At 49.4% G+C, this 24297-nt stretch overlaps 1 protein-coding gene across 1 annotated transcript in view; it reads left to right on the plus strand.

Moving 5' to 3' along the window:
• The first annotated feature begins 11976 nt into the window (after positions 1-11976).
• Positions 11977-24297, plus strand: part of LOC138498435 (extracellular calcium-sensing receptor-like) — a 239954-nt gene continuing 227633 nt past the window's right edge. The window contains exons 1-3 of the mRNA XM_069622190.1: positions 11977-11996; positions 12353-12644; positions 22877-23719. Coding sequence (XP_069478291.1) covers positions 11977-11996; positions 12353-12644; positions 22877-23719 — 1155 coding nt within the window. The remainder of the gene's footprint in view (positions 11997-12352; positions 12645-22876; positions 23720-24297) is intronic.

Consider the following 24297-nt stretch of genomic DNA (forward strand, 5'->3'; position numbering starts at 1 on the left):
TTAGTAAAGGAGTCAATTTGATCCAGTTTCGACGAGAAGTTCGATAAAAGGACCCCTTGATCCCTGATGGTCTCATTTAAAGACTCATATAGCTTAACGAACGGAATCATCGCTTGGGACGATGCCGCGAGCACATTGTTGTGCAGCTGGATTGCCGCACCCATTGACAGATTGATTTTAGAATTCAGAGTTTTCGAGTTGTCTTTGCCTGGGGTTAGAACAATTGAACGGTCAATAAAAGAAGTGGAGCATTTTGCAGGCTTGGCTGGTAAGTCTGCAGTATTGTTCCTTTTTGCTGGTATGTCTGAAATATTATGCTTTTTTGCACTACTGCTGGCTTCTAATGAATTCGCAGCGCCCTGCAAGTGCAAGACATTTCCTTTATCATGAGGCCCTTTATCATGAGGCCCAAAGCGTGACAATAGTTGAGTTTTCAGTGAAGAAGGGGCCGACATGGTTGTGGGCAAATTCTCCAACTTTTTCTGAGTAGAGCGCGGCTGCAAGATGTTCGTGTTCGAGTTCGCACAGTCGCTACTCAAAAGCTGATGATGAGAGGTATGGTGGAATTTCCCATTTTGGAATAAAGTTTGAGCAGACCTGTCGATAATGAACGGCGGGGTGCAGAGACTGCCTTGTCACAAATGCCGCCAGAGATCGCAGAAACCAGAACCAGAACTGCTGCATTTTGAACTGCAGGGGCTTTTTTGAAAGCACTTAGAGTCTGAATCATTGATAATGGCTTCTGTAGCGATATTGAGGCTGAAAGCATATCTTCAGTTGGCGTGAGTCCTAGTTTTAGGTAAGGTTTTTTTATTGAATCGAGCGAACTGCTGCCTGAAGTAAGGTGAGCATACACAGCCGTAACATTTCCACCGTCATGCTGGACAGCAGAAGCAGCACTGCCAGCATTGGCAGCACAGGTATCTGGAGCTGAGAACATTTGATCTGATTCAACAGAAGCAGGCGTAGCAGGAAGTACTCGACAGCTGACATTACCTTGCACAGTTGAGATGTTAGATGGAGCCACCGGGATTTCTTTAACTATTAATTTTTCCTGTGTGGCCAGAGTAGCGCTCATGATTTCTGCATTCGTTAGATCAAATGGAGAGTACATTTCATGAAAAGGAAAATGCTTTGAAGAGGCAACATTCACTACCACGTACTCCACTGGCAGCATCGGCATCGGGGCAAGGTCAGTAAGGGAGAGCAAGGTAAGCTGTTTTAGCAGGTTTTGAGAGGTCGCCGTACAAGGGGGACTTTGAACCAGGCTGGTATCTACTGTCACAACAATGTCAGTACAGCTTTGGGCAGAGAGGGCTTCATCTTGGTGGACTTGGGCAGTTATTTGTACAATAGGCAAAGACGAAGGGGCCGCAGGGGGCACCGGCTTCGAGCATGCGACAGGCTTACCTTGAGGCTTTAGGCTTACGGCAGCATTATTCGGCAAAGCAGTTCAAGGATTGGGCATGCAACGCTGCAAGAGTCTTGTTGCGCGTCTGAGGTCCACTCAAGTAAGGGGTCTTCTGGTTAACAACCATCTCCTAGAACGGCCCCCAGACGCACTCGGGTGAACTGGGCAAACTGGGACTCAGCCGGGACTCCGCGCCACGCTCCGCGCGGCAAAACAGTATTTATGTAAAAGCAGTAGAAAGAGGATTCCACGGGTCGCTGCAGCTCCTCACAGTAGCACACTCAAAGAGTCTCTGGGCAAACTGGGACTCAGCCGGGACTCCGCGCCACGCTCCGTGCGGCAAAACAGTATTTATGTAAAAGGAATAGAAAGAAGACTCCACGGGTCGCTGCAGCTCCTCACAGTAGCACACTCAAAGAGTCTCTGGGCAAATTGGGACTCAGCCGGGACTCCGTTTGTAATATTGATTCTATTATTTATCTCTGTTAGTAGTTCGTTGTCTACCTTCCCCTGTCCCCACCTTGTTGCCCTGTGTGAAGTTTGCAACTGTTTGGGTAATTGTATAAGTGGCTAACAAGTGACCAATACATACGTTTATAAGAGCATTTGCGAATACTACACAGGTGTTGGCATGCCTTGTCATGTCATTGGTAGTCTTCCAGGGTTGTGCCTGCTTTTTTGTGGGACCAATTATCTGCATATGTTATGTATTCTCATGTTCATGCAGCATGTTGACTGATGCATGTATTGTGTATGTGCCATCGTCCTGTGAATGGGGATATGTGACATGCATATTTGCTGAATGTCATTCAGGGGGACAGGCAGTGTGGGGGATGTTGTTGTTGTCAGTGTGTGTGTTTTGTTTCTTTGATGTGCATGCAGTGTGCAGGTGTTTCTGCAGTGTGTGCTGGGACACAATTGTTGGTTGTCTTGTGAGTTGTTGTTTGCATGTGTTGTATGTCACTGAGGGGTGCCTGTGAGTCTTGAATGTTTTGGTGCATGGATGTGTTAGCTGGGCTATGTTTCATTTTGTTCATTGTATGCAGATCATTCCATCAGGAAATGATGGTTATTTCATGGGATAAAAAATGTGACTGTCGACTGCATGCCAAGGGGACGCACTGTTTGTCACAATTGTCCAAGAGCTCTTGCGAATAGTTCTATTGTGGATGGGGTTTATTGTGGTCATGTTGCCACTGCTTTCCTACACCCCACAATACGGACATGTGTGTGTGCATCATGCACAATCTAGGACATGTGCGCATATATTTGCAATTGTGCTTGGTCAATTTTGTGTCCATGTAAATTGTTGAGGCCATGTGTGGCTTGCAGGTCAGACATGATGTTTCAGGATTTATCGATGCTTATACATTTGACCGCTATGTTAGTTATCCAGATCCAGCAGAAGGGGACCACTACAGTGGGGATAGTGCACAGTATACATATCTTTTTACATTACATATGGGATAGTTTTGGTGACACAGATGTGCTTTAATTAACTGGTTGTCATGGTGGTAGTTGTGTACTCCCTCTTCAATGTGTTTCTTTTGGAAGCACAAGATGAAATCTATTTTAGTTCTATAGGATGCACACAATTTAGCACTTTCAAGGGCACTTTCCAGCGCCACGTAAGACAGAGTTCCAACCCCACTTTCTCAATTTTCACAACCATTGGTACTTCAGGAGCTCTGTCCCACTGGAACCCTAGCACCAGCTGCAGGAAGAACTATAATCGACTTAGACAGAGAGCTGATCAGCGCGGGGGTCTCCTTTTCCTACAAGCTCCTACCTTCTCTTGTATCTCACTTTCAAAGGGTGGTTTTGTGGGCACAGTGGATTGGCCCATTGTCGTCATTGAATGGCACCTGGGATTTTGTAGGATCATGTGAACTCCACAGGGGAACGATTGTAGGTGAACAAAGATTGCACAAGTTGGGTACATGCAGCCTCTCCACATGCCCTTTGCCCAGCCATACACAAGTGGTGGGCCTGTAGGTGTGGATGGGGTGCCACCACCATGTTCACTGACAAGCCACGCCGTGTTGCAACATTGTGCAGGACACATGCCGCCACAACGATCCTGCAGACTACTGGTGGTGCATATAGCAACACACCACCAGAGTGGTCAAGGATGCGGAAACGTGACTTGAGAACTCTGAACGTGCACTCCACTATGCCATGAGTTGCAATATGGTGTATCACAAGAGGGGTAGCCGCCAAACAAAGTTGGAACATACTGTAGATTTAGTATGTAATTATTTACAGTTAAATACGTGGTGCTTTTTCAAAGAATCACCAATACTTCATACTAGTGATGTCGTCTAGAAATCCCTAAAGGGGGAGCACGATAAATATATTGCATTGTACACGTTGACTCAATCTGAAGGGGAGAAACAGCTGCTTTAGATGCAATTTTATTACAAAAAGCTTCTCTTATCAAAACAACAAAACACAAAATATGATATCCTGATATATTAATAAATGAACAAATAGAAATAGAGCATAAGTCTCGAGTCTATTCTGTAGTCAAAAAAACGGAAAAAGAGAAAGAAACAGCTCAGTTGTAGTCATACATTTTTCAGATAACATTATAACTTGAACAAAAGAATACAGAGGTCAACATAAGCATCAATAGTTAGGAGGACATTTTCATCAATTTCAAGAGATGCCCCACTAGGATAAGGCTGTAATGAACCATAATCAGGACAGTCTAGTGGATATTAGTTGGTTAGTGTACAGTTATATATAGGTCAGGAACATATGTCCTTGCAGTATTGGTTTTAATTCTATATGTTTGTACACTAGTTTGAGATCTATTTGTGACCAATCCTCGGTCTACGTCAGGAACATAAAATTCCCAAAGATGTATAATGGGTCAACAGTAGTGGTACTGGACCCTAGGACGTTTCGGCTTCCAGATTTGGTGCCTTCTTCTGGGCCAGAAAAGGATGGTATCTTGTATGAGTTGCAATATGGCCAGTGTTGTATCTTACCTGGGCAGGAGTGTTGGGGTTGCGTATGGGCCTCATCATGTTTGTGATCAGAGGGTAGGCACTGTCCCCTGTAGAGGTGAGAATGGTTATTGTCATTTGTTGACAGTGTCTATTGGTCTGTGTGCAACATGCATGTATGTGCATGGCCATTCATACTCACCAATGTGCCATGTGTTGCCATGTTTCTCAGCTTCCAGGGCCTGGTGAAGAGGGGACATCCTGAAGATGTAACTATCATGTGTGCTGCCAGGATAGTTGGAATACACTTTAGTAATGATGTACTTGGCATCACACACATCCTGAATATTGATGGAGTGCCAGTGTTTCCGGGTGTGGTAGATGTGCTCTATTGCTCGAGGTGGACTAAGAGAAACATGGGTGCAATCAATGGCACCTAGCACTTTTGGGAAGTGCGCCACCCCATAAAAATCCTGGACTAGGGCTTGCCTTTCTGCAGGTGTTCTGGACATATAGATATGCCGGTGAACAGAAGTACATGCAGTTGTTATTGCCAACACCTGGTGTAGGCAGTGTGACTGCGTGGCTTGGGAGAAGCCACCGACTATGGCGTTGCTCTGTGGACTGAGCCAGTGGCCAAACAAAATGCAGTACAGTGAGCACCTTTTGGGCTCAGTGCTTGGGAGCACATGGTGGGTGATGTGAGGTCATCTTCCCACTCCATGACCAGGTCTAGGATGATATGAGGGGGACCTATACCTGCCATAGTCATGGTAGATTCGGACACTGGCCATCCTCCTCCTCCTCCGGTGTCCCAGGATGACTGCTGCAACAGACCGTGCATTCATCATGGATGTATACGTGCGTTTGTTGAACGTACATGCTTTTTATGCATTTGTTTGTGTGTGCATTGACATTTACGCCTGCTATCGCGTGGCGTAGGTGCTTCGGGATTTGTGTGTGTTTTTTTCGTGTGCTGGCGTTCCCTGTTAAATTCCATGAATATGGTTGTTTTGTGCATGTATGGGCGGTACAATTGTTTGACAGTGGAACCTCCCTCGTAATGCCCATATTGTTGCTTGTTCGTGTTCCGCACCCTTTTTAGGTGGCTGTGCTGGCCCGGCCTGCTCTTCCCTTGCAGTCTCACACAAGGCGGTGGTTAGCTCGCAGTGATGCGTTGGACCGGCGTGGATTCCTTGCAAGTTCCCGGTAAACCCTGTGCATTGTGTTCCATTAATCGACCTATGGGGACTTCCACGCTATTTTGCACGCGAGTCCTGTTTTGGCACCATAGATTATTCCATAAATCGGGCCCATAATTTCTACCTTTGAATCTAAGTAAAAAATGACATGCCACATTAAGGCTGTATATGCAGACTGTCACTAGTAGTGCCAGTACGTAATAACACTTGTCGTGTTTGTCTTATCCTTGAGTTACTGTGCATCAAGGGCAAAGCAAAATTAGCTCTTATTATGTTGATAAACTGGCCTACATTACATGTAGGCCAGTCTAGCAATGTAATAACACATCACTTAACATGTTTGCTTTAGTAAATAAAAAAAGAATGCCGTGCCCTCAGCAGCGCCTACACCTAAATTTAAATTCCCTACTGACGGGGCTGTGAAAATTTGAAGTGGGGCTGACACAAACACACACATATACAACACTTTCCCCTGCACATTCACAAACCATTCGTACAACTCCTCGCATGCACACATTCTCCACAATGTGTCCCTGCTGTCTCACAGGAGAGAACCTCTCTCCTGTCAGTCAGCTGGTCTATGCAGGTAGCGCAATAATGGGAGGCGGTGGGGCTAGGCTTCTGATGCCACGCTGGCTCTCATTATTTTGTGCTATGTTTTTTGTGGAGCCTAAATGGCTCTGCATTCCCCGAACAAATAATTGAATTGTGTAGCGGGGGATAGGCCCTTATTCAGCAGGTAGCAGAGTCCCTGTGCAAATAAAGACACCTCTGGGTATTAAGCGCGTTATAAATAGCCTGTCATATCATATCATAATAAAGCGCATATAGGACCGTGCTGCCTGCCACTCAGGTGTGGAGGCAGTGCCACTCTGCTCATAGGGGTAGCGCCACTCTCCTCATAGTGGCGGGCTGCCTGCCACTCAGATGTGGGGGTAGTGCCCCTCTGCTCAAAGTGGTGGGCTGCCTGCCCCTCAGGTGTGGGGGTAGTGCCCCTCTGCTCATAGGGGTAGTGCCCCTCTGCTCATAGTGGTGGGCTGCCTGCCACTCAGGTGTGGGGGTATTGCCCCTCTGCTCATAGGGGTAGTGCCCCTCTGCTCATAGTGGCGGGCTGCCTGCCACTCAGGTGTGGGGGCAGTGCCACTCTGCTCATAGTGGTGGGCTGCCTGCCACTCAGGTGTGGAGGCAGTGCCACTCTGCTCATAGGGGTAGTGCCCCTCTGCTCATAGTGGCGGGCTGCCTGCCACTCAGGTGTGGAGGCAGTGCCACTCTGCTCATAGGGGTAGCGCCACTCTCCTCATAGTGGCGGGCTGCCTGCCACTCAGATGTGGGGGTAGTGCCCCTCTCCTCATAGTGGTGGGCTGCCTGCCACTCAGGTGTGGAGGCAGTGCCACTCTGCTCATAGGGGTAGCGCCACTCTCCTCATAGTGGCGGGCTGCCTGCCACTCAGATGTGGGGGTAGTGCCCCTCTCCTCATAGTGGTGGGCTGCCTGCCACTCAGGTGTGGAGGCAGTGCCACTCTGCTCATAGGGGTAGCGCCACTCTCCTCATAGTGGCGGGCTGCCTGCCACTCAGATGTGGGGGTAGTGCCCCTCTCCTCATAGTGGTGGGCTGCCTGCCACTCAGGTGTGGAGGCAGTGCCACTCTGCTCATAGGGGTAGCGCCACTCTCCTCATAGTGGCGGGCTGCCTGCCACTCAGATGTGGGGGTAGTGCCCCTCTCCTCATAGTGGTGGGCTGCCTGCCACTCAGGTGTGGAGGCAGTGCCACTCTGCTCATAGGGGTAGCGCCACTCTCCTCATAGTGGCGGGCTGCCTGCCACTCAGATGTGGGGGTAGTGCCCCTCTGCTCAAAGTGGTGGGCTGCCTGCCCCTCAGGTGTGGGGGTAGTGCCCCTCTGCTCATAGGGGTAGTGCCCCTCTGCTCATAGTGGTGGGCTGCCTGCCACTCAGGTGTGGGGGTATTGCCCCTCTGCTCATAGGGGTAGTGCCCCTCTGCTCATAGTGGCGGGCTGCCTGCCACTCAGGTGTGGGGGCAGTGCCACTCTGCTCATAGGGGTAGTGCCCCTCACCTCATAGTGGCGGGCTGCCTGCCACTCAGGTGTGGGGGTAGTGCCCCTCTGTTGAAAGGGGTAGTGCCCCTCTGCTCATAGTGATGGGCTGCCTGCACTCAGGTGACAGGGTAGTGCCCCTCTGCTCATAGTGGTGGACTGCCTGCCACTCAGGTGATGGGTTAGTGCCCCTCTGCTCATAGGGGTAGTGCCCCTCTCCTCATAGTGGCGGGCTGCCTGACACTCAGGCGATGAAGTAGTGCCCCTCTGCTCATAGTGGCGGGCTGCCTGACACTCAGGCGATGAAGTAGTGCCCCTCTGCTCATAGTGGCGGGCTGCCTGCACTCTGGTGAGGGAGTAGTGCCCCTCTGCTCATAGGGGTAGTGCCCCTCTGCTCATAGTGGCGGGCTGCCTACCACTCAGGTGAGGGGGTAGTACCCCTCTGCTCATAGGGGTAGTGCCCCTCTGTTCATCGTGGCGTGCTGCCTGCCACTCAGGTGAGGGGGTCGTGCCCCTCTGCTCATAGGGGTAGTGCCCCTCTGATCATTGTAGCGGGCTGCCTGCCACTCAGGGGAGGGAGTAGTGCCCCCCTGCTCATAGGGGTAGTGCCCCTCTGCTCATAGGGGTAGTGCCCCTCTCCTCATAGTGGTGGGCTGCCTGCCACTCAGGTGATGGGGAAGTGCCCCTCTGGTCATAGGGGTAGTGCCCCTCTCCTCATAGTGGTGGGCTGCCTGCCACTCAGGTGATGGTGTAGTGCCCCTCTGCTCATAGGGGTAGTGCCCCTCTGCTCATAGGGGAGGGCTGCCTGCCACTCAGGTGACAAGGTAGTGCCCCTCTGCTCATAGTGGCGGGCTGCCTGCCACTCAGGGGAGTGAGTAGTGCCCCTCTGCTCATAGGGGCGGGCTGCCTGCACTCTGTTGAGAGAGTAGTGTCCCTCTGCTCATAGTGGCGGGCTGCCTACCATTCAGGTGAGGGGGTAGTGCCCCTCTGCTCATAGGGGTAGTGCCCCTCTGCTCATCGTGGCGTGCTGCCTGCCACTCAGGTGAGGGGGTAGTGACCCTCTGCTCATAGGGGTAGTGCCCCTCTGCTCATTGTGGCAGGCTGCCTGCCACTCAGGTGAGGGGGTAGGTCCCCTCTGCTCATAGTGGTGGGCTGCCTGCCACTCAGGTGAGGGGGTAGGTCACCTCTACTCATAGGGGTAGTGCCCCTCTGCTCATTGTGGCGGGCAGCCTGCCACTCAGGTGAGGGGGTAGGTCCCCTCAGCTCATAGTGGCGGGCTGCCTGCTAATCAGGGGAGGGAGTAGTGCCCCTCTGCTCATAGGGGTAGTGCCCCTCTGCTCATAGGGGTAGTGCCCCTCTGCTCAAAGTGGTGGGCTGCCTGCCACTCAGGTGATGGGGTAGTGCCCCTCTGCTCATAGGGGTAGTGCCCCTCTGCTCATAGGGGTAGTGCCCCTCTGCTCATAGGGGCGGGCTGCCTGCCACTCAGGTGACAGGGTAGTGCCCCTCTGCTCATAGTGGCGGGCTGCCTGCCACTCAGGGGAGGGAGTACTGCCCCTCTGCTCATAGTGGCGGGCTGCTTGCACTCTGGTGAGGGAGTAGTGCCCAGGGGTGGACTGGGAACTGAAAGAGGCCCTGGAAATATTTACTGTGGACCAAAAGAGGCCCTGGAAATAATGTTAAAAGTGGTCCCGTTTGACACATTTATAGCAAACCCTATGTTTTTCCTATGAGAACATTTTAAAATTCCACACAAAAGAGGCCCAGTATGCAGAGGCCCACCGGGTAATCTCCAGAGTTCCCTATAGGCCAGTCCACCCCTGTTAGTGCCCCTCTGCTGATAGTGGCGGGCTGCCTACCACTCAGGTGAGGGGGTAGTACCCCTCTGCTCATAGGGGTAGTGCCCCTCTGCTCATCGTGGCGTGCTGCCTGCCACTCAGGTGAGGGGATAGTGCCCCTCTTCTCATAGGGGTAGTGCCCCTCTGCTCATTGTGGCGGGCTGCCTGCCACTCAGGTGAGGGGGTAGTGCCCCTATGCTCATAGTGGTGGGCTGCCTGCCACTCAGGTGAGGGGGTAGTGCCCCTCTGCTCATAGAGTCGGGCTGCCTACCTCTCAGGTGATGGGGTAGTGCCCCTCTACTCATAGGGGTAGTGCCCCTCTGCTCATAGTGGTGGGCTGCCTGCCATTCAGGTGATGGGACAGTGCCCCTCTGCTCAAAGGGTTGGCTGCCTGCCACTCAGGGGAGGGAGTAGTGCCCCCCTGCTCATAGTGGCTGCCTGCCACTCATGTGAAGGGATAGTGCCCCTCTGCTCATAGTGGCGGGGTGCCACTCTGGTGAGGGGGTAGTGCCCAACTGCTCATAGTGGTGGGCTGCCTGCCACTCAGGTGATGGGGTAGTGCCCCTCTGCTCATAGGGGTAGTGCCCCTCTGCTCATAGTGGTGGGCTTCCTGCCACTCAGGTGAAGGGGTAGTGCCCCTCTGCTCATAGTGGCGGGCTGCCTGCCACTCGGGTGAGGGTGTAGTGCCCCTCTGCTCATAGGGGTAGTGCCCCTCTGCTCATAGTGGCGGACTGCCTGCCACTCAGGTGAGGGGGTAGTGCCCCTCTGCTCATAGTGGCGGGCTGCCTGCCACTCAGGGGAGGGAGTAGTGCCCCTCTGCTCATAGGGGTAGTGCCCCTCTGCTCATAGTGGTGGGCTGCCTGCCACTCAGGTAGTGGGGTAGTGCCCCTCTGCTCATAGGGGTAGTGCCCCTCTGCTCATAGTGGTGGGCTGCCTGCCACTCAGGTGATGGGGTAGTGCCCCTCTGCTCATAGTGGCGGGCTGCCTGCCACTCAGGGGAGGGTGTAGGCCCCTCTGCTCATAGTGGCGGGCTGCCTGCACTCTGGTGAGGGAGAAGTGCCCCTCTGCTCATAGTGGCGGGCTGCCTACCACTCAGGTGAGGGGGTAGTGCCCCTCTGCTCATAGGGGTAGTGCCCCTCTGCTCATCGTGGCGTGCTGCCTGCCACTCAGGTGAGGGGGTAGTGCCCCTCTGCTCATAGGGGTAGTGCCCCTCTTCTCTTTGTGGCGGGCTGCCTGCCACTCAGGTGAGGGGGTAGGTCCCCTCTGCTCATAGTGGCGGGCTGCCTACCACTCAGGTGAGGGGGTAGTGCCCCTCTGCTCATAGGGGTAGTGCCCCTCTGCTCATCACGGCGTGCTGCCTGCCACTCAGGTGAGGGGGTAGTGCCCCTCTGCTCATAGGGGTAGTGCCCCTCTGCTCATCGCGGTGGGCTGCCTGCCACTCTGGTGAGGGAGTAGTGCCCCTCTGCTCATAGTGCCTACCACTCAGGTGAGGGGGTAGGTCCCCTCTGCTCATAGTGGCGTGCTGCCTGCCACTCAGGGGAGGGAGTAGTGCCCCTCTGCTCATAGTGGCAGTCTGCCTGCCACTGAGGTGAGGGGGGAGTGCCCCTCTGATCATAGGGGTAGTGCCCCTCTGCTCATCGCGGTGGGCTGCCTGCCACTCTGGTGAGGGAGTAGTGCCCCTCTGCTCATAGTGCCTACCACTCAGGTGAGGGGGTAGGTCCCCTCTACTCATAGTGGCGTGCTGCCTGCCACTCAGGGGAGGGAGTAGTGCCCCTCTGCTCATAGTGGCAGTCTGCCTGCCACTGAGGTGAGGGGGGAGTGCCCCTCTGATCATAGGGGTAGTGCCCCTCTGGCTGCCCCGGTCTAGAGACGACATTACTCCAGCTGAAATTGCTCTTCTGGCCCCCAGCGGACACACGTTCCATATTATTCTCCAAGCTTCCTGGGTCCTTCGTCCTCGTTCCATCAAATAAATAATGAATAGGTACTGTCCTCGCAGATATTCTCCCCTCATCACTTCTGGAAACATAGGGATGGCGGTAGAACCATGGACCCCGCAGGGCAGACACGAGGAATGAGCTGCCAACTTCACTCGGAGCTGAAGAAAATCCCTTGAATTCAGGAAAATGACGTGGGACTTTGTTGTTCAAAATGGCCTCTGATTCCTGATCACGTGTCAGCTCCGCCGCCATTACTGCCAGACAGCGCTGGCGAAGAACAAGGAGACACGAGGAATTTCTTAGCGCTATAGTTGCTTCAAGGCCAGGTATGCTGCCTCGGCCTCCTGACTCTGTGGGACTGATTCACAGAAGCATTTTATAATGGTGCAATCCCAGAGAAAAATGTTCTGTGAATCAGGCCCTAGGGGCTGTTCTCCCAATTCCATGAATATGCTCTTGTATTTTTCCTGGCACTTTCTCTTCTCCCCTCCCGCACTTTTCTTACGTGGAATGTTCCAAGTTTGAGAAAGATCAGACGCCCATATTTACCTTTAACTCGCCCTCCTCATTCCTCTCCTCTTGCAGCGCCATGAAGCAGCTGCATTCACAGTAGGCACCTTAAACCATCGATACTTAATACAGAGAGTTAATTACCCATAAAGGAGTAGTGTTTGCAGTCAGATCCTAGTACATTCATATGTAGATGACATGTTCTTCATTATCGTGCATATATGGTCAGTAGACAGGGCAATATATGTGTTAAGTCTCCGCTGAGTGCACGCTTTACCTTTCAGCTCTATGTTATCATGCTGAGGAAATGTAAGCACCTACCTGTGTGGACTTCCTGAACTTTCCAGGCCGTGTAATGCATTCAGTCCTAAGAGTTGAACTTTCTCAGTGATGCACTTGTGGTGAGTTTGCTTCTGGGCAGTCTAACATGCACGTGCCGCCCCCCCCCCTTGCAGGTTCTACATCGAGCGATACCAGTGCGTCCTCGCTATGGCTTTCGCAACTGATGAAATCAACAAAGACCCCAAAGTGCTCCCCAACGTCACACTGGGGTTCCGGATCTATGACACCTGCTTCTCTGACCTGGCTGCGACTGAGGGCGCCATGCATCACCTGTCCAACCGGAGAGAGAGCGCCCCGAACTACAGCTGCAACTCAGAGCAGAAGATGGCGGCCATCATCGGGGACTCCCCCTCCTCCGCGTCTGTCGCCATCGCCAGAATCTTGGGGGTCAGCCGCTTCCCACAGGTAGGCATCTTCTGGCAACATTGTGCAGGAATGATTAACCTAGATATGTAGGTCTGGCCACTAGAATCCGCTGGATAGATCTTCAGAATTGCTGGGGTTGGCTACTATCAGAAGACTAATGTGCAATGACTCACAATAGGCGATAGAGGGTCTCCAGAACATGCTGGGGATTGTTACTTCTCTGTGTGTTGATCACATTCACAATGCTGGAGGGTGTCAGAGCTTCCCGCTTCCGTATCCATGGTGAGGGATCGGCAGTAAGAAGACTCATAGGTGGACCTTCTAACCCTGCCTTCCGCCTAGCACCCCAAGCCACCTGCATCGTGAAGGCAGAATAGTACACCTAACATCCCTGATCCACAGTTGGTAGCAGAAGTCAAGCAATCAGACTTAGAACCACAAGAGGATAGAGGGATAGAGACAATTAGAGTACAACCTATTTATTTGTGTGAAAATTGATATTGCGGTTTAATCGAATCTACGACTTTTCACAATTAGAAATACATGCACCAATTAACAATTTTCCAGAATAAAACAATACAGTGTCAAGACACAACAGACGTTTGTGTTAAAAGTAATGATACCCACAGTTCTAACAATCCTTTAGACTTCATTAGAGAGACGCCTCCTGTGTCCTGCTATGGGTCTTTCCCAAAGGCAGCCCTTGTAAGCCAGTCACAATTATCCACAAACACTTCCATTTGCTTTTGACTCAAATTTCTAGTGTCCTGACACACAATCACAAATGGTGTAAAGTTTGCACTATTCTCCCCACAGAAGGAAAATGTGGATATTTTTGACACAGTTATCATAAATTCACTGAATGTGCCCAATTTACACCAAATGTAGCAAACATATCAAAAACTCCAATCTTAACTCAGACCTGTGCAAACATTGTAAACCCCACATCTGCATTATTGTTTCAATCCAATCCCTTCCTGAGAGGGCGAGTTTAACCCCAACTGGATTTTCAGTGAGCGCCCCCCTGCAGCGCTCGCATTGTTGCAGTTGAGCATCAGCATTCCAGCTCACTTGGGTCAGCACCATATTAGAGCCCCGCTCTGACTCTAAAAGGATATTTTGCTTTGTAATAGTCTACCATTGGGCATATCGAGAATGTACGCCGTGTCCTGGATATCTGAAAATCTAAATCGGCCTCCAGAAGAGCACGCGTTTGGATGGAACGTTGCTTGATCCCCAAATACATAAGCTCCTTTACTACAGGAATTGTTTGGTCCAAAAGCTGCCACTTACAATGTAGCGAGATCATACGTTGGCCTTTAAATACCAAAATGTAGTTGGTCGGACCATTAAATCATTGCCCACCGCATAAACGCCAAAGGCAGTGGGCAAGCGCTGCAGAGCCCTAGGTGAATAATCCAGCAGGTCAACGTCATCCACATACACAATCCAGTACAGAGACTGTCCTCCGATCTGGGGGCGGGTGGGCTATAATTGTTGGTCAAGAGCTTCAGATAGAGCAGCCAAATAGAGATAGCACAGGCAGGGGGCCAGTATGCCCCCCTGCCTAACACTTCTTTCGGTCGCAATATCGCTAGATAGGTCGCCCTGCGCATTTAATCTTACTTGCATAGTAGTGCCCTCATGAAGGCCCTTCAATATAGCCAAGACAGTTTTTGTTGGTGATTCCCCAGGAATCCAGCTTAGACCACAATCTCTCCTTATTGATGGTGTCAAATGCTTTTGAGAGATCGGGCCAGGACCCATACAACATGCAGCCATTATTCTTGCCTGAAAACTGGGAAACAATTGAGATTACCAATCCGTTCAAAGAAGTAGAGAGTCCTTTGCGGAAGCCTGTTTGGAGTCTGGCCAGGATCTTTTCCTTCCTTGTATTGTATTGTATTGTATGTATTTATATAGCGTTCCCAGCCCAAAGGCATCTGGGCACATTTCTTGTGGTTACATATTTACACAATTGCATAGAGAATATTTGTACATACTTTGACCTTTGCATGATACATTACATTACATACATATGTGGTTTGCAGGGTAAAACATGTTAAAGAATAAGATAGGAACATATGTGCAGGGGGAGGCTGAGACAGTAGAGGAGGTTAGTGTTTGCTCGCGATGAGCCAGGCTTTGGCAGTATTTCAGAATTCATGGTAGGAAGGTTCCAGTCTGATACTAGATGGTAAGGCATTACAGGTTTTGGCTGCTCAAACCGGGAAGCTTCCGCCACCTGCATTTTGTAGACCGAACCTAGGTATGATGAGGCAATTAGAGAGGAAAGATGTAGTCTGTCGGTCCGATATGTTAAGTTTGAATTTGTCGCAGCGGTACCTAGGTGCTTGATTGTGTAAACATTTGTAAGTGAGAGAAAGGGTCTTGAATTTGATTCTTTGGTTAATTGAGAGTCATCGAACACCGTGTCACAGCTCCGAGATGTGGAGTTTTTCGGGAAGTTGGTTGCTGCTTTGAGAGCATGATTTTGATATATTTGGAGTCTTCTTAGGTTATGTTGGTTAGTGCCTAAATATAAGGCATTACAATAGTCTAGTTTAGTTAGTACAAGAGCCATGGCTCGGGTGATACACTTGTCAGAAGTCAAAAATGGTCTGTTATGTTATGTTATGTTATATGCATTTATGTAAGCGCATGTACACCCGAAGGCATCTTGGCGCTGAGGAAGTGAGGCAAAAGAAGCCTTAGAGCCACTAAAAAAGCAGAGTTTCAATCTTCGCCGAAAGGCCAGATGATCAGATATATATCGCAGTGAGATGGGAAGGCGATTCCATGCTTCAGCAGCGGCAACAGAGAAGGCACGGCCACCCCTGCGGGCTAGCCTGTCCCGAGGAACAGTCAGCCGGCGGGCGGTGAGAGAACAACGGGTGCGGGTGGGTTGATAGGGAGTGAATTTGCTTTGCAAGTATTCTGCTCCCCTTCCATAGAAGGCTCGGTGGACCATGCACGTAGACTTGAACAAAATCCGCTGGGTAACAGGAAGCCAGTGGAGTTGTCGCATTATGGGTGTCATGTGAGCTCCAAAAGGTGGACGGATAATGGAGCGAGCAGCAGCATTCTGGAGTAGCTGCAAACGCCCGATGAGATAACTGGGTTGGGCCAGATATAGTGAGTTGCAGTAGTCCAGAACGCTAAGGACCACAGCTCCAACTACAGGTGCCTGGAATGAAGGGGAGGACTTTCCGAAAGAACCCTGAGTTTAAAGTGGCCTGATTTACAAACTGCTCCCACCTGCTCATCCATAGTCAGAGTGGCTGAGAAACGTACTCCCAGATTCCTGACAGATATAACAGCTATTGGGAGGGGGCCTAGCGAAGAGTGCCAGAAATCGGCCATCCAGAACATATGAGGGGTAGCGGTACCTGTTGTGTCTGGCTTAGCTTGGTAGTGGGAATGCAGAAGGAATGTTATGTCATGTGGAGTGTTTGTGTCTGAGTGTCGGAATGCCTGAGGGAAGGTTCTATGTTGGGCAGGTAGTCCGCCTGAAGCCTGGGTGATGGGCTGCGAGTGTTTCTGTCCTATTAATGGAACTTACTTAAGGACTATGTAACTGCTTGTGAAGGTGTCCTGAGAAGCTGTAATAAACCTAGCATGTCAACCTAAGAAGGCTGGAAGCTGCTTCGTAACATTGGCGACAAGTTGGTCTTAAAGAAGAAGAACCCAAGTGCAAGAAAAAGTAGGAAGCTGAAGAAACCTGCTGCGGGGGGTGCAGGAAAGGAAAGGACAAGAAGAAGGACAACACTGCCCCCAATACAAGTAAGACCCATCACCCAGGGCGCCATAGGGGGAGGAAAAAGACCCCGTAGACCTCGTAGCATGAGGGACCAGCAGCTCATGATCTGGAGGGAGAGCTGAGTCCCGGGGGCTGGAGAGGGAGCTGGGCCAGAAGATGAAAGGAAGCTGTGTCCCAGTAATGAAATGAGAAGTCATGCTGCATAGGATGTAGAAAGGAGCTGGCTCATAGGGAGAAAAGTGATGCTGTCCCAGTTAAGTGAAGTGGGAAGTAGTTGCTTTCAATGTAAAGTGGGAGGTTTGCCCATAAAGGAAGATCAGAGCTGTCCCATTAGGTGTAATCATATGTCCCAGCAGGTAAAACAAGGGACAAGGCAAACCAAGGGAAAGCTCCCCATGATGAAGAAAATGAAAGTAAATGAAGCCGGGGTGCAGGGATGTGTCCTTTGTACTGGTAAAGCGTAAAGCGATCATGGCGCATAAAGCAGAGTCAGTAGATGCCAGAGACAGTGACCGTTGGGTGAGCAGAGATCTTCACTACCCTGTCTCTGGCAAGGGAATGGTGACGTCAGTATGGAAGTGAATGGAGTTGGTGAATGAGCCGAATGCTCAGGAGATGCAGGAATCGTTGCTTGTGAGGTTTAAACAAGCCAAACTTTCAGGAGTTGCAAGAATCGGGAGGCTTAAACAATGCGGCTGTATCGCGTCAAGGGTGAGGAATGATGGGGATTTCCGATTAAGGAACCCAAAGGCGTGAGGCTGCGTGTTCAGGACGCAGCGTAACATTAATTGAGGAATAGTACAGCACACAGATGTTGAGTGTGCACTGTGTTGTACTGTGGCGGGACGTTCAGGTAGCGGTCTACCCAGCGAAGGGAAAGTATGCAATGCCCCGTTGGTGTACTACTTATGCATTCTGAGCGGCATGGAGAGGGAATAAGTCTATGTATTGTAAATGCAACGCAGACTTGGAGATCTATCATTCTCCCCACCCAAGGAAGAATGGTGCGGGGGCTGAGGTGCTGTTTGTTTGTCTAAAAACTGATGGACAGACCACTCAGATGGTGACAGGTTATCTTCTAAGGATTCAAGGAGAAGGGACTAAAGTATCCTTTTGTGATATTATCCTTGTGTGTTGCGCCACTGATATTTGGTGTTTTAAGAGTGGATGGTTACACTTTGAGGATTTGTAGCTACATAGGAGGTGACATTGACGTCTGTGTAGCTACGTCAGGTAATGGTGTGGGTGTTTGCTGCATGGATTTCTCATGATTATTTGTGAGTGGTGTGGGTCATGTTTGAAGACTAGGATTAACCTTTTGAGGACTTTCAGCATTTAGGCCGCTTTATAGCGACATGGACTTTTAGGATTGGATATGGAAATGTGCTCATGACACTTATGGTATTGTATTAGAGTCTAGAACTAACCTTCTTGAGGATTTTCAGCGTTTATGTCGCTAAATTGCGACATGGACTATTAGGATTGGATTGGTTCGGAATTCATGAAATATGGTGTTTTAAAAAAAAATGTATCATTTCAAATGTATAGAGCAATGCAATGTGAACTGTATAATCTCTTATGTGATGCATTGTGCACAGTGTAGAAAATCTGTATTGACTCCGGGAATTTAGTGAGATTGGGGGTAGCGCCTTCATTTGTTTCTTGTATAGGTGTGGATATGATTGTTTGGTGAATGCGGGGGTAGCGCCTCCCATGTGTTTGGTTTTGGGTGAAGCTTATATGTGACATATAAGTATGGTTTTGCTGATGGCGTATGAGTGCCAGGTCAGCATGTTTGTGCCTTCCAAATGTGATTTCTGGGGGTAGCGCCTTCAGTAATATTGTGAGTATGGGTGTGGAATGATGTACACAAGGGCATTTGGGAGCTAGGGCCACGTTATGTGGTGTTTGGGGGTAGCGCCTCCAGTACAGTATGGGTGTGATTGTGATGAGTCGCGCAGGGTTAAACAGTGTACCTGGGTTTATGGTGGTAGCGCCACCATATGTCTGGGCATGACTGTAATGAGTTATGCATGGTTATCCCACGTATGGCTGTGTGAGGTGGTAGCGCCACCAAGTGTTGGAGCTTGACTGTGGTCAGTCATCCAAGTTGAATGGTTTGGTATCTGGGTGGTAGCGCCCCCAGTAGGTGTAGGGTTGAGACTGCAGTATAAGTCACGCATGGTTAGGGGTATGTGTGTACGGGTGGTAGCGCCCCCGGTTTTGGTTGGTTTGGGCGTGCCTGTGGTATTAGGCATTGCATGGTCACGTATTACTTCAACTTTGTGGTTTATTTACCACAAATAATGTATTGTTCTATTCGTTGTGCACGTGCGGCTGTGTTTAGCTGTACTGTGTGTCCTTCTATGACTCTTTTCATCCCATCAGGGTCCAGAGTGCGACAGTGACATTAGTTGTTGGTCCTGGTGTGTCTGGCCAGCACATCGGGTATGAGGCAAGTGTTTGAGTGTCAGAGCACATGTTGTGTGCTTGCCCTGATGATGTGAGTCAGTGTGAATGATTTTGATGTGTATGGAGGTGTGTTGTGTAATGTCGGTGTTGTTGTCGGAAGAGGGAAGGTGTGTTGTGTATGTGTTTTGTTGCTCTGTGCAAATGTGCCAATGTAAGGGGAGGAGATGTGTTGTGTCTGGCTTAGCTTGGTAGTGGGAATGCAGAAGGAATGTTATGTCATGTGGAGTGTTTGTGTCTGAGTGTCGGAATGCCTGAAGGAAGGTTCTATGTTGGGCAGGTAGTCCGCCTGAAGCCTGGGTGATGGGCTGCCAGTGTTTCTGTCCTATTTATGGAACTTACTTAAGGACTATGTAACTGCTTGTGAAGGTGTCCTGAGAAGCTGTAATAAACCTAGCATGTCAACCTAAGAAAGCTGGAAGCTGCTTCGTAACAGTACCCACAACCAGAACTTCGGTTTTAGAACCGTTTAGTTTGAGCCAGCTCATCGTCATCCAGATACCCAGCTCTTCCAGGCACTTTTTTAACCTATTGGCTGTTTCTGGTTTTGTAAGGTCCAAACAGACCAATATCTGGGTGTCATCCGCATAAGAGTAAAAGCAAAACCCATGAGATTCAATCAGAAACAGTAAGTATCTTATGTAGATATTAAACAAAATAGGGGAAAGTGCCGAGGCCTGAGGGACACCACAGGAAAGAGAGGCAGGGGTAGAACAGAAAGGCAGATTCGAAACTGGCTGAGAACGACCGGTCAGAAAAGTAGTGAACCACTTCAGGACCTGGCCAGGGATACCGGCTTCAGAGAGACGGGAGATCAGAAGAGAGTGATCGATGGTGTCGAAAGCAGCCGACAGATCTAAAAGCAGGACTGCTCCGACAACGCCATGATCAACAAGACACATAAGGTCATCCATCATCGGTCTGCAGGCGTTAATGAGCTTTCAGGTGTATGCCGTTGTGGAAGCAGCAGCGTTGATTTCTCCTCCTAAAGAGAGGGTGGAGTCGATGTACATGCCTGAAGTTTTGACATCCTTCCAGACCTTAATGTTCTTGCCATCGATGTTGAAGGTGTTAAATGTGTTGTCTAGTCTGTAAAGTCCAGCTTGGGTTCCTACAAGGAGTAACTCAGTCTTGTCGTCGTTAAGGCACAGTCCGTGTTGTGCCATCCAAGCTTGGATGATGAGGTGTATGTCATTAAGTCGTTTGGACTCTATAGCAGAATTACCTGTGATGGGGATAAGAATGTGGGTGTTGTCGGTGTAGTTCGTATAAGAGATACCCATCTGGTCTAAATCGTCAAAGAGAGCCTTTGTAAACATATGATAAAGCGTAGGGGAGACACATGAGCCTTGTGGGACCCTGCAGGTAACTGCAGCAGGTAAGGCGGAAGCCGTCGGGACGAACACTCTGGTTCTGTTATTGAGGAATGACTGGATCCAAGTAGTCGCATCATTGGAAAAGTGGGCTGCCGAGGATAGATGGCTACAGAGAGTTTTGTGGTCCACGAGGTCGAAGGCAGCTGATAGATCTAGTAAAAGAAGGAGGGTAAGGTTGCCTTTAGCTTTTATAGTTTCAATTTGGGTTACTAGATCTATCAGGGCTGTTTCAGTGCCGTGCCTTGGTCGGAAACCAGATTGACGCAGCCCTAGCAGGTTTTTGCTTTCTAGGTGATGCTGGATCCATTCCTCTAAATTTCTCAACACCACCCCGACGAAAATCTTCCAATCAACATCCAAAAGGGCGATCAGGCGGTAATTAGCTGGGTAGCTGGGAACAACAACTGCAGATTTCCAAGAGGTCGGGATTCTACAACATCAGAGAAAAGAGCCATAAGAATAGTGGCCCATAGTTTCACATTTGACATTAATATTTCATTGGTTAAACCATTTGGCCAGAGGCTCTAGACCTAGAAGAATTTTCTATGATATCAACCAAGATTTCCCCAGTTAAGGTCAAATCCCAGGTTACCTCTGAATTGCAATTCTTTTCATTGTGTAGAACTCCCTTATAAACAGAGCCGAAGTAATGGCGCCAAGGGGAATGAACTATAACATTACTTTGCATTTCAGGTTGAAAATAATTCATATTATTAATCAGACTCCCAAAATTACAGCCATTTTACGTGATCACAGCGTTCAACATCACTTCCCCATCCATTTGGAGGCGTAAACATTTGTGTGCTCTAGACCAATTCCTGTAATTTTTGCACAATTTGTTCTGTTCTACAATAACTACACACCGAGAGGTTGCCTTATATTTGAGGTTTCAAAGGGCTTTCCTTAATTCTCTCTTGATTCAAGACCCATATAAAATTCACAATACCCAAGAGATCACATAGTCAGGACAATTCCTCTTCTTATAGAACATTCAGTGCTCTCTCCAGATTATGAATCAGTGTATTTCCATTATGCTTAAACTTCACCACTCTATGCTTACCATTTCCCACAGTCTGGGCTGATATTATGTTTGAAATCAAAAGTTGCAGACAATCTATTGTGATCGCTCAAACCCTTGTCCAAAACCTTGAATCGTGCACAATGCGTGAACCAGTTATCAGAAAGGAATGCATAGTCCAGGTTGAGCTTGATAACCCTTGTGACCAGGTGGAAGCAGGGGGAATGTCTCCCATTACACTCCTGTTGGATCTTTACATTGCTTTGTAGCACGCTTCCACCTTCCTGCGATACACTGTAAATTCAAATCTCCTCTTATCAATATACCGGCCGAGTTATGCAAGCTCTCAACTCTCCGCAATTACTAACAAACTAAAGGAATGAGATCCGGCAAAAAATCAAATGGCTCAGTAGGTAATATATGACATAACCAGCCACTTGCCTTGAAGCTCAAACACAAGTTCCGAATCTTGCTCCCCCGGGACGCAGCAACAACCTTGGAATGAATCACAAACTCGTTCTATGCATTTCTGTATCTTTTGTGTGGTAATTACTTCAGTGGTGACCACGCACAGAACCGCGGGTCACTAGAAGGAGCCACTCCAATGGTCCAACGCCCAAGGGTGGGATTCACACCAGTGTTGCTTCCACACAAAACCAATGCTAAACACCCAAAAGCGGGTCCAGCCCACAGCTGTTTACTACTGTATGCATTGTTATCATCCTGAAGGGGGCGGGGAGAACCCCCCTTGGCTGGTCCTCATACCTGGATAGCTTTAATTTCAGCTGTCTAAGAAAACGAGCAGGAAGTGAGAACTGCGCTACAAATCACAATGTAAGAGTAACGCAGAACCATAACTCTGAAGCAATATGACCCGTCAAATAATACAAAAACATACAATTGTGGACCTGGAGGGGTGATCAAAGGATGCTCCAAGATTTAAGTTCCCTTAACCCAGAGGGATGCTGGAAGAGGCAGGGCCAGGCTGTGGGGTGGCACAGGAAGGACCGACCAAGGGGCGGGTTGAATACACCCGAGTCCCATCGAATAATTGTCAACTCCCATCATAAGTAACTCACCCGAACCTACTTTTACGAGAGAGAGGCTGAAACGAGGGCAGCCAGGTGGAGAAAGAGTGCCTCTGAGTCCAGAGACACACAGGCCATTACAGCCTCTACCTACAGTGTTTATTTCCCCAGTGTTGCCTTTCAGAGCCCCCCTTTCTTGATGTACAAAACCTTTACACTGATTGGAACACCTCTGTTTAATGCTCAATGAACTCACTAAAACCAGCAAAGCAGTCAAGACAAGAAGAGTCACTGTACACGCCATAATTTAAGATAAGAGAAAACCAGCTTGGCTACAGGTTTATGACTGTACAGATCATTTGCTGTGGGTCTTTAAAAGGTAGGTGTTTGGAACACAGATGTTTATATCCAAGTATTAATTCAGACTGTCAGGCTTTGCAATTAACTCTACATTTGCTGCCACTAGAGGTAGTATTTGGAACAAGAATATGGTAAGTGAGGTTGACTCCTGTTTCACAAAGCTCTAATGAGTCTCAGGTCTGGATTTAGGAAAACACATCTTGAAGGCCCTAGAAAGTCACTGGAATATTGACCCCCTACTTTACTCTATCTCCCCTCAGATCAGCTTCGGCTCCGGACTCTCCACCCTGAGTGATAAGCGCCAGTTCCCGTCCTTCCTCCGCACCGCAGTGAAGGACTACCAGCCGGAGGTCATCGTGCAGATACTGCTCATGTTTGGCTGGACTTGGGTAGGACTGTTTGCTTCTGACACCGAATATGGAACTCAAGGCAGTCAGAAAATCCGAGAGGAGGCGGACAGGTACGGCATCTGCCTGGAGTTCTCAGAAACCCTGTCCGCTGGGGCCTCTAAGAAGCGGATTGGACATGCCGTCAATAGAATAAGAACTTCTTCAGCCAAGGTGGTGGTCCTCTATGTCTACCCAGCAGAGATCAGCCCCGTCCTCGAAGAGCTGTCCCAGCAGAACATCACGGGGAAAGTCTGGGTGGCCATCGCAGGCTGGTTTTCTTCCTTGGTCTTTTCTAGGAGAGAGTTTTGGAAAACACTAGCAGGTACGGTGGGTATTGCCTCTTACAGTGGAGCAATCCCTGGATTTAAGGACTTTTTATATGCAATCCACCCATCTAAGTACCCCGGGGACATTTATATGAAGCTATTCTGGGAACATGCCTTTGGCTGTCAATGGAAAGACACTCTCAACCAAAGCAAGGTTTCTGGATCTGAACTGGTACGAGCCAGCAAACCGCCCTGTACTGGGAAGGAACAGCTGGAATCTCTTGATGCAGCTCTCTACGATGTCCACACTTTTAGGTTCTCCTACAAGGCCTACATGGCTGTCCATGCTTTGGCACAAGGATTACATGACATGCTGTCATGCCAAATTGAGAAGGGACCCTATAACAACAGGGCATGCGCAGACAGTCAACACTTCCTTCCTTGGCAGGTATGACCATTATGTATCGATTCTCCATCTTGCAAAGTGACACAGCTTACACGTCTTGAAATATCAGTCCAGTAAATACAGGTCCTAAGGTCATGTGCTTAGTTCATGCTTTGATTGTGTGCACCAAATTATTTCAATTTTACTGCTTTGATCCAGATGTTTCCGAATAAATCACAAATGCAATAAGTGAACAAATGTCCTCCTAACAACCTCCAGGATCATTACAAGGCAAACACATGCACACACTCATCATACGTTATACCTTGAGATACAATATGTCAGACTAAAAAGATGGATGCCCAGATGAAATGATAAGATTATTATTCTTGCTCCCCTAGTAGATTCTGATCACCCATACATGTGCTTGTAAAGTCCCTGGCAACTACTGCGCCCGCATGCTAGGCGTGTCTCACACCGCTCTCAGCTGTGGGCCAAGGTTCAGCACTCTCGCCTCAGCTGTGGGCCAAGGTTCAGCACTCTCGCCTCAGCTGTAGGGCAGGTTCTGCACTCTCGCCTCAGCTGTAGGGCAGGTTCTGCACTCTCGCCTCAGCTGTAGGGCAGGTTCTGCACTCTCGCCT

Source organism: Ambystoma mexicanum, chromosome 5q, assembly GCF_040938575.1.
Source record: "Ambystoma mexicanum isolate Mex_15411 chromosome 5q, UKY_AmexF1_1, whole genome shotgun sequence".
NCBI classification, from domain to species: Eukaryota; Metazoa; Chordata; class Amphibia; order Caudata; family Ambystomatidae; genus Ambystoma; species Ambystoma mexicanum.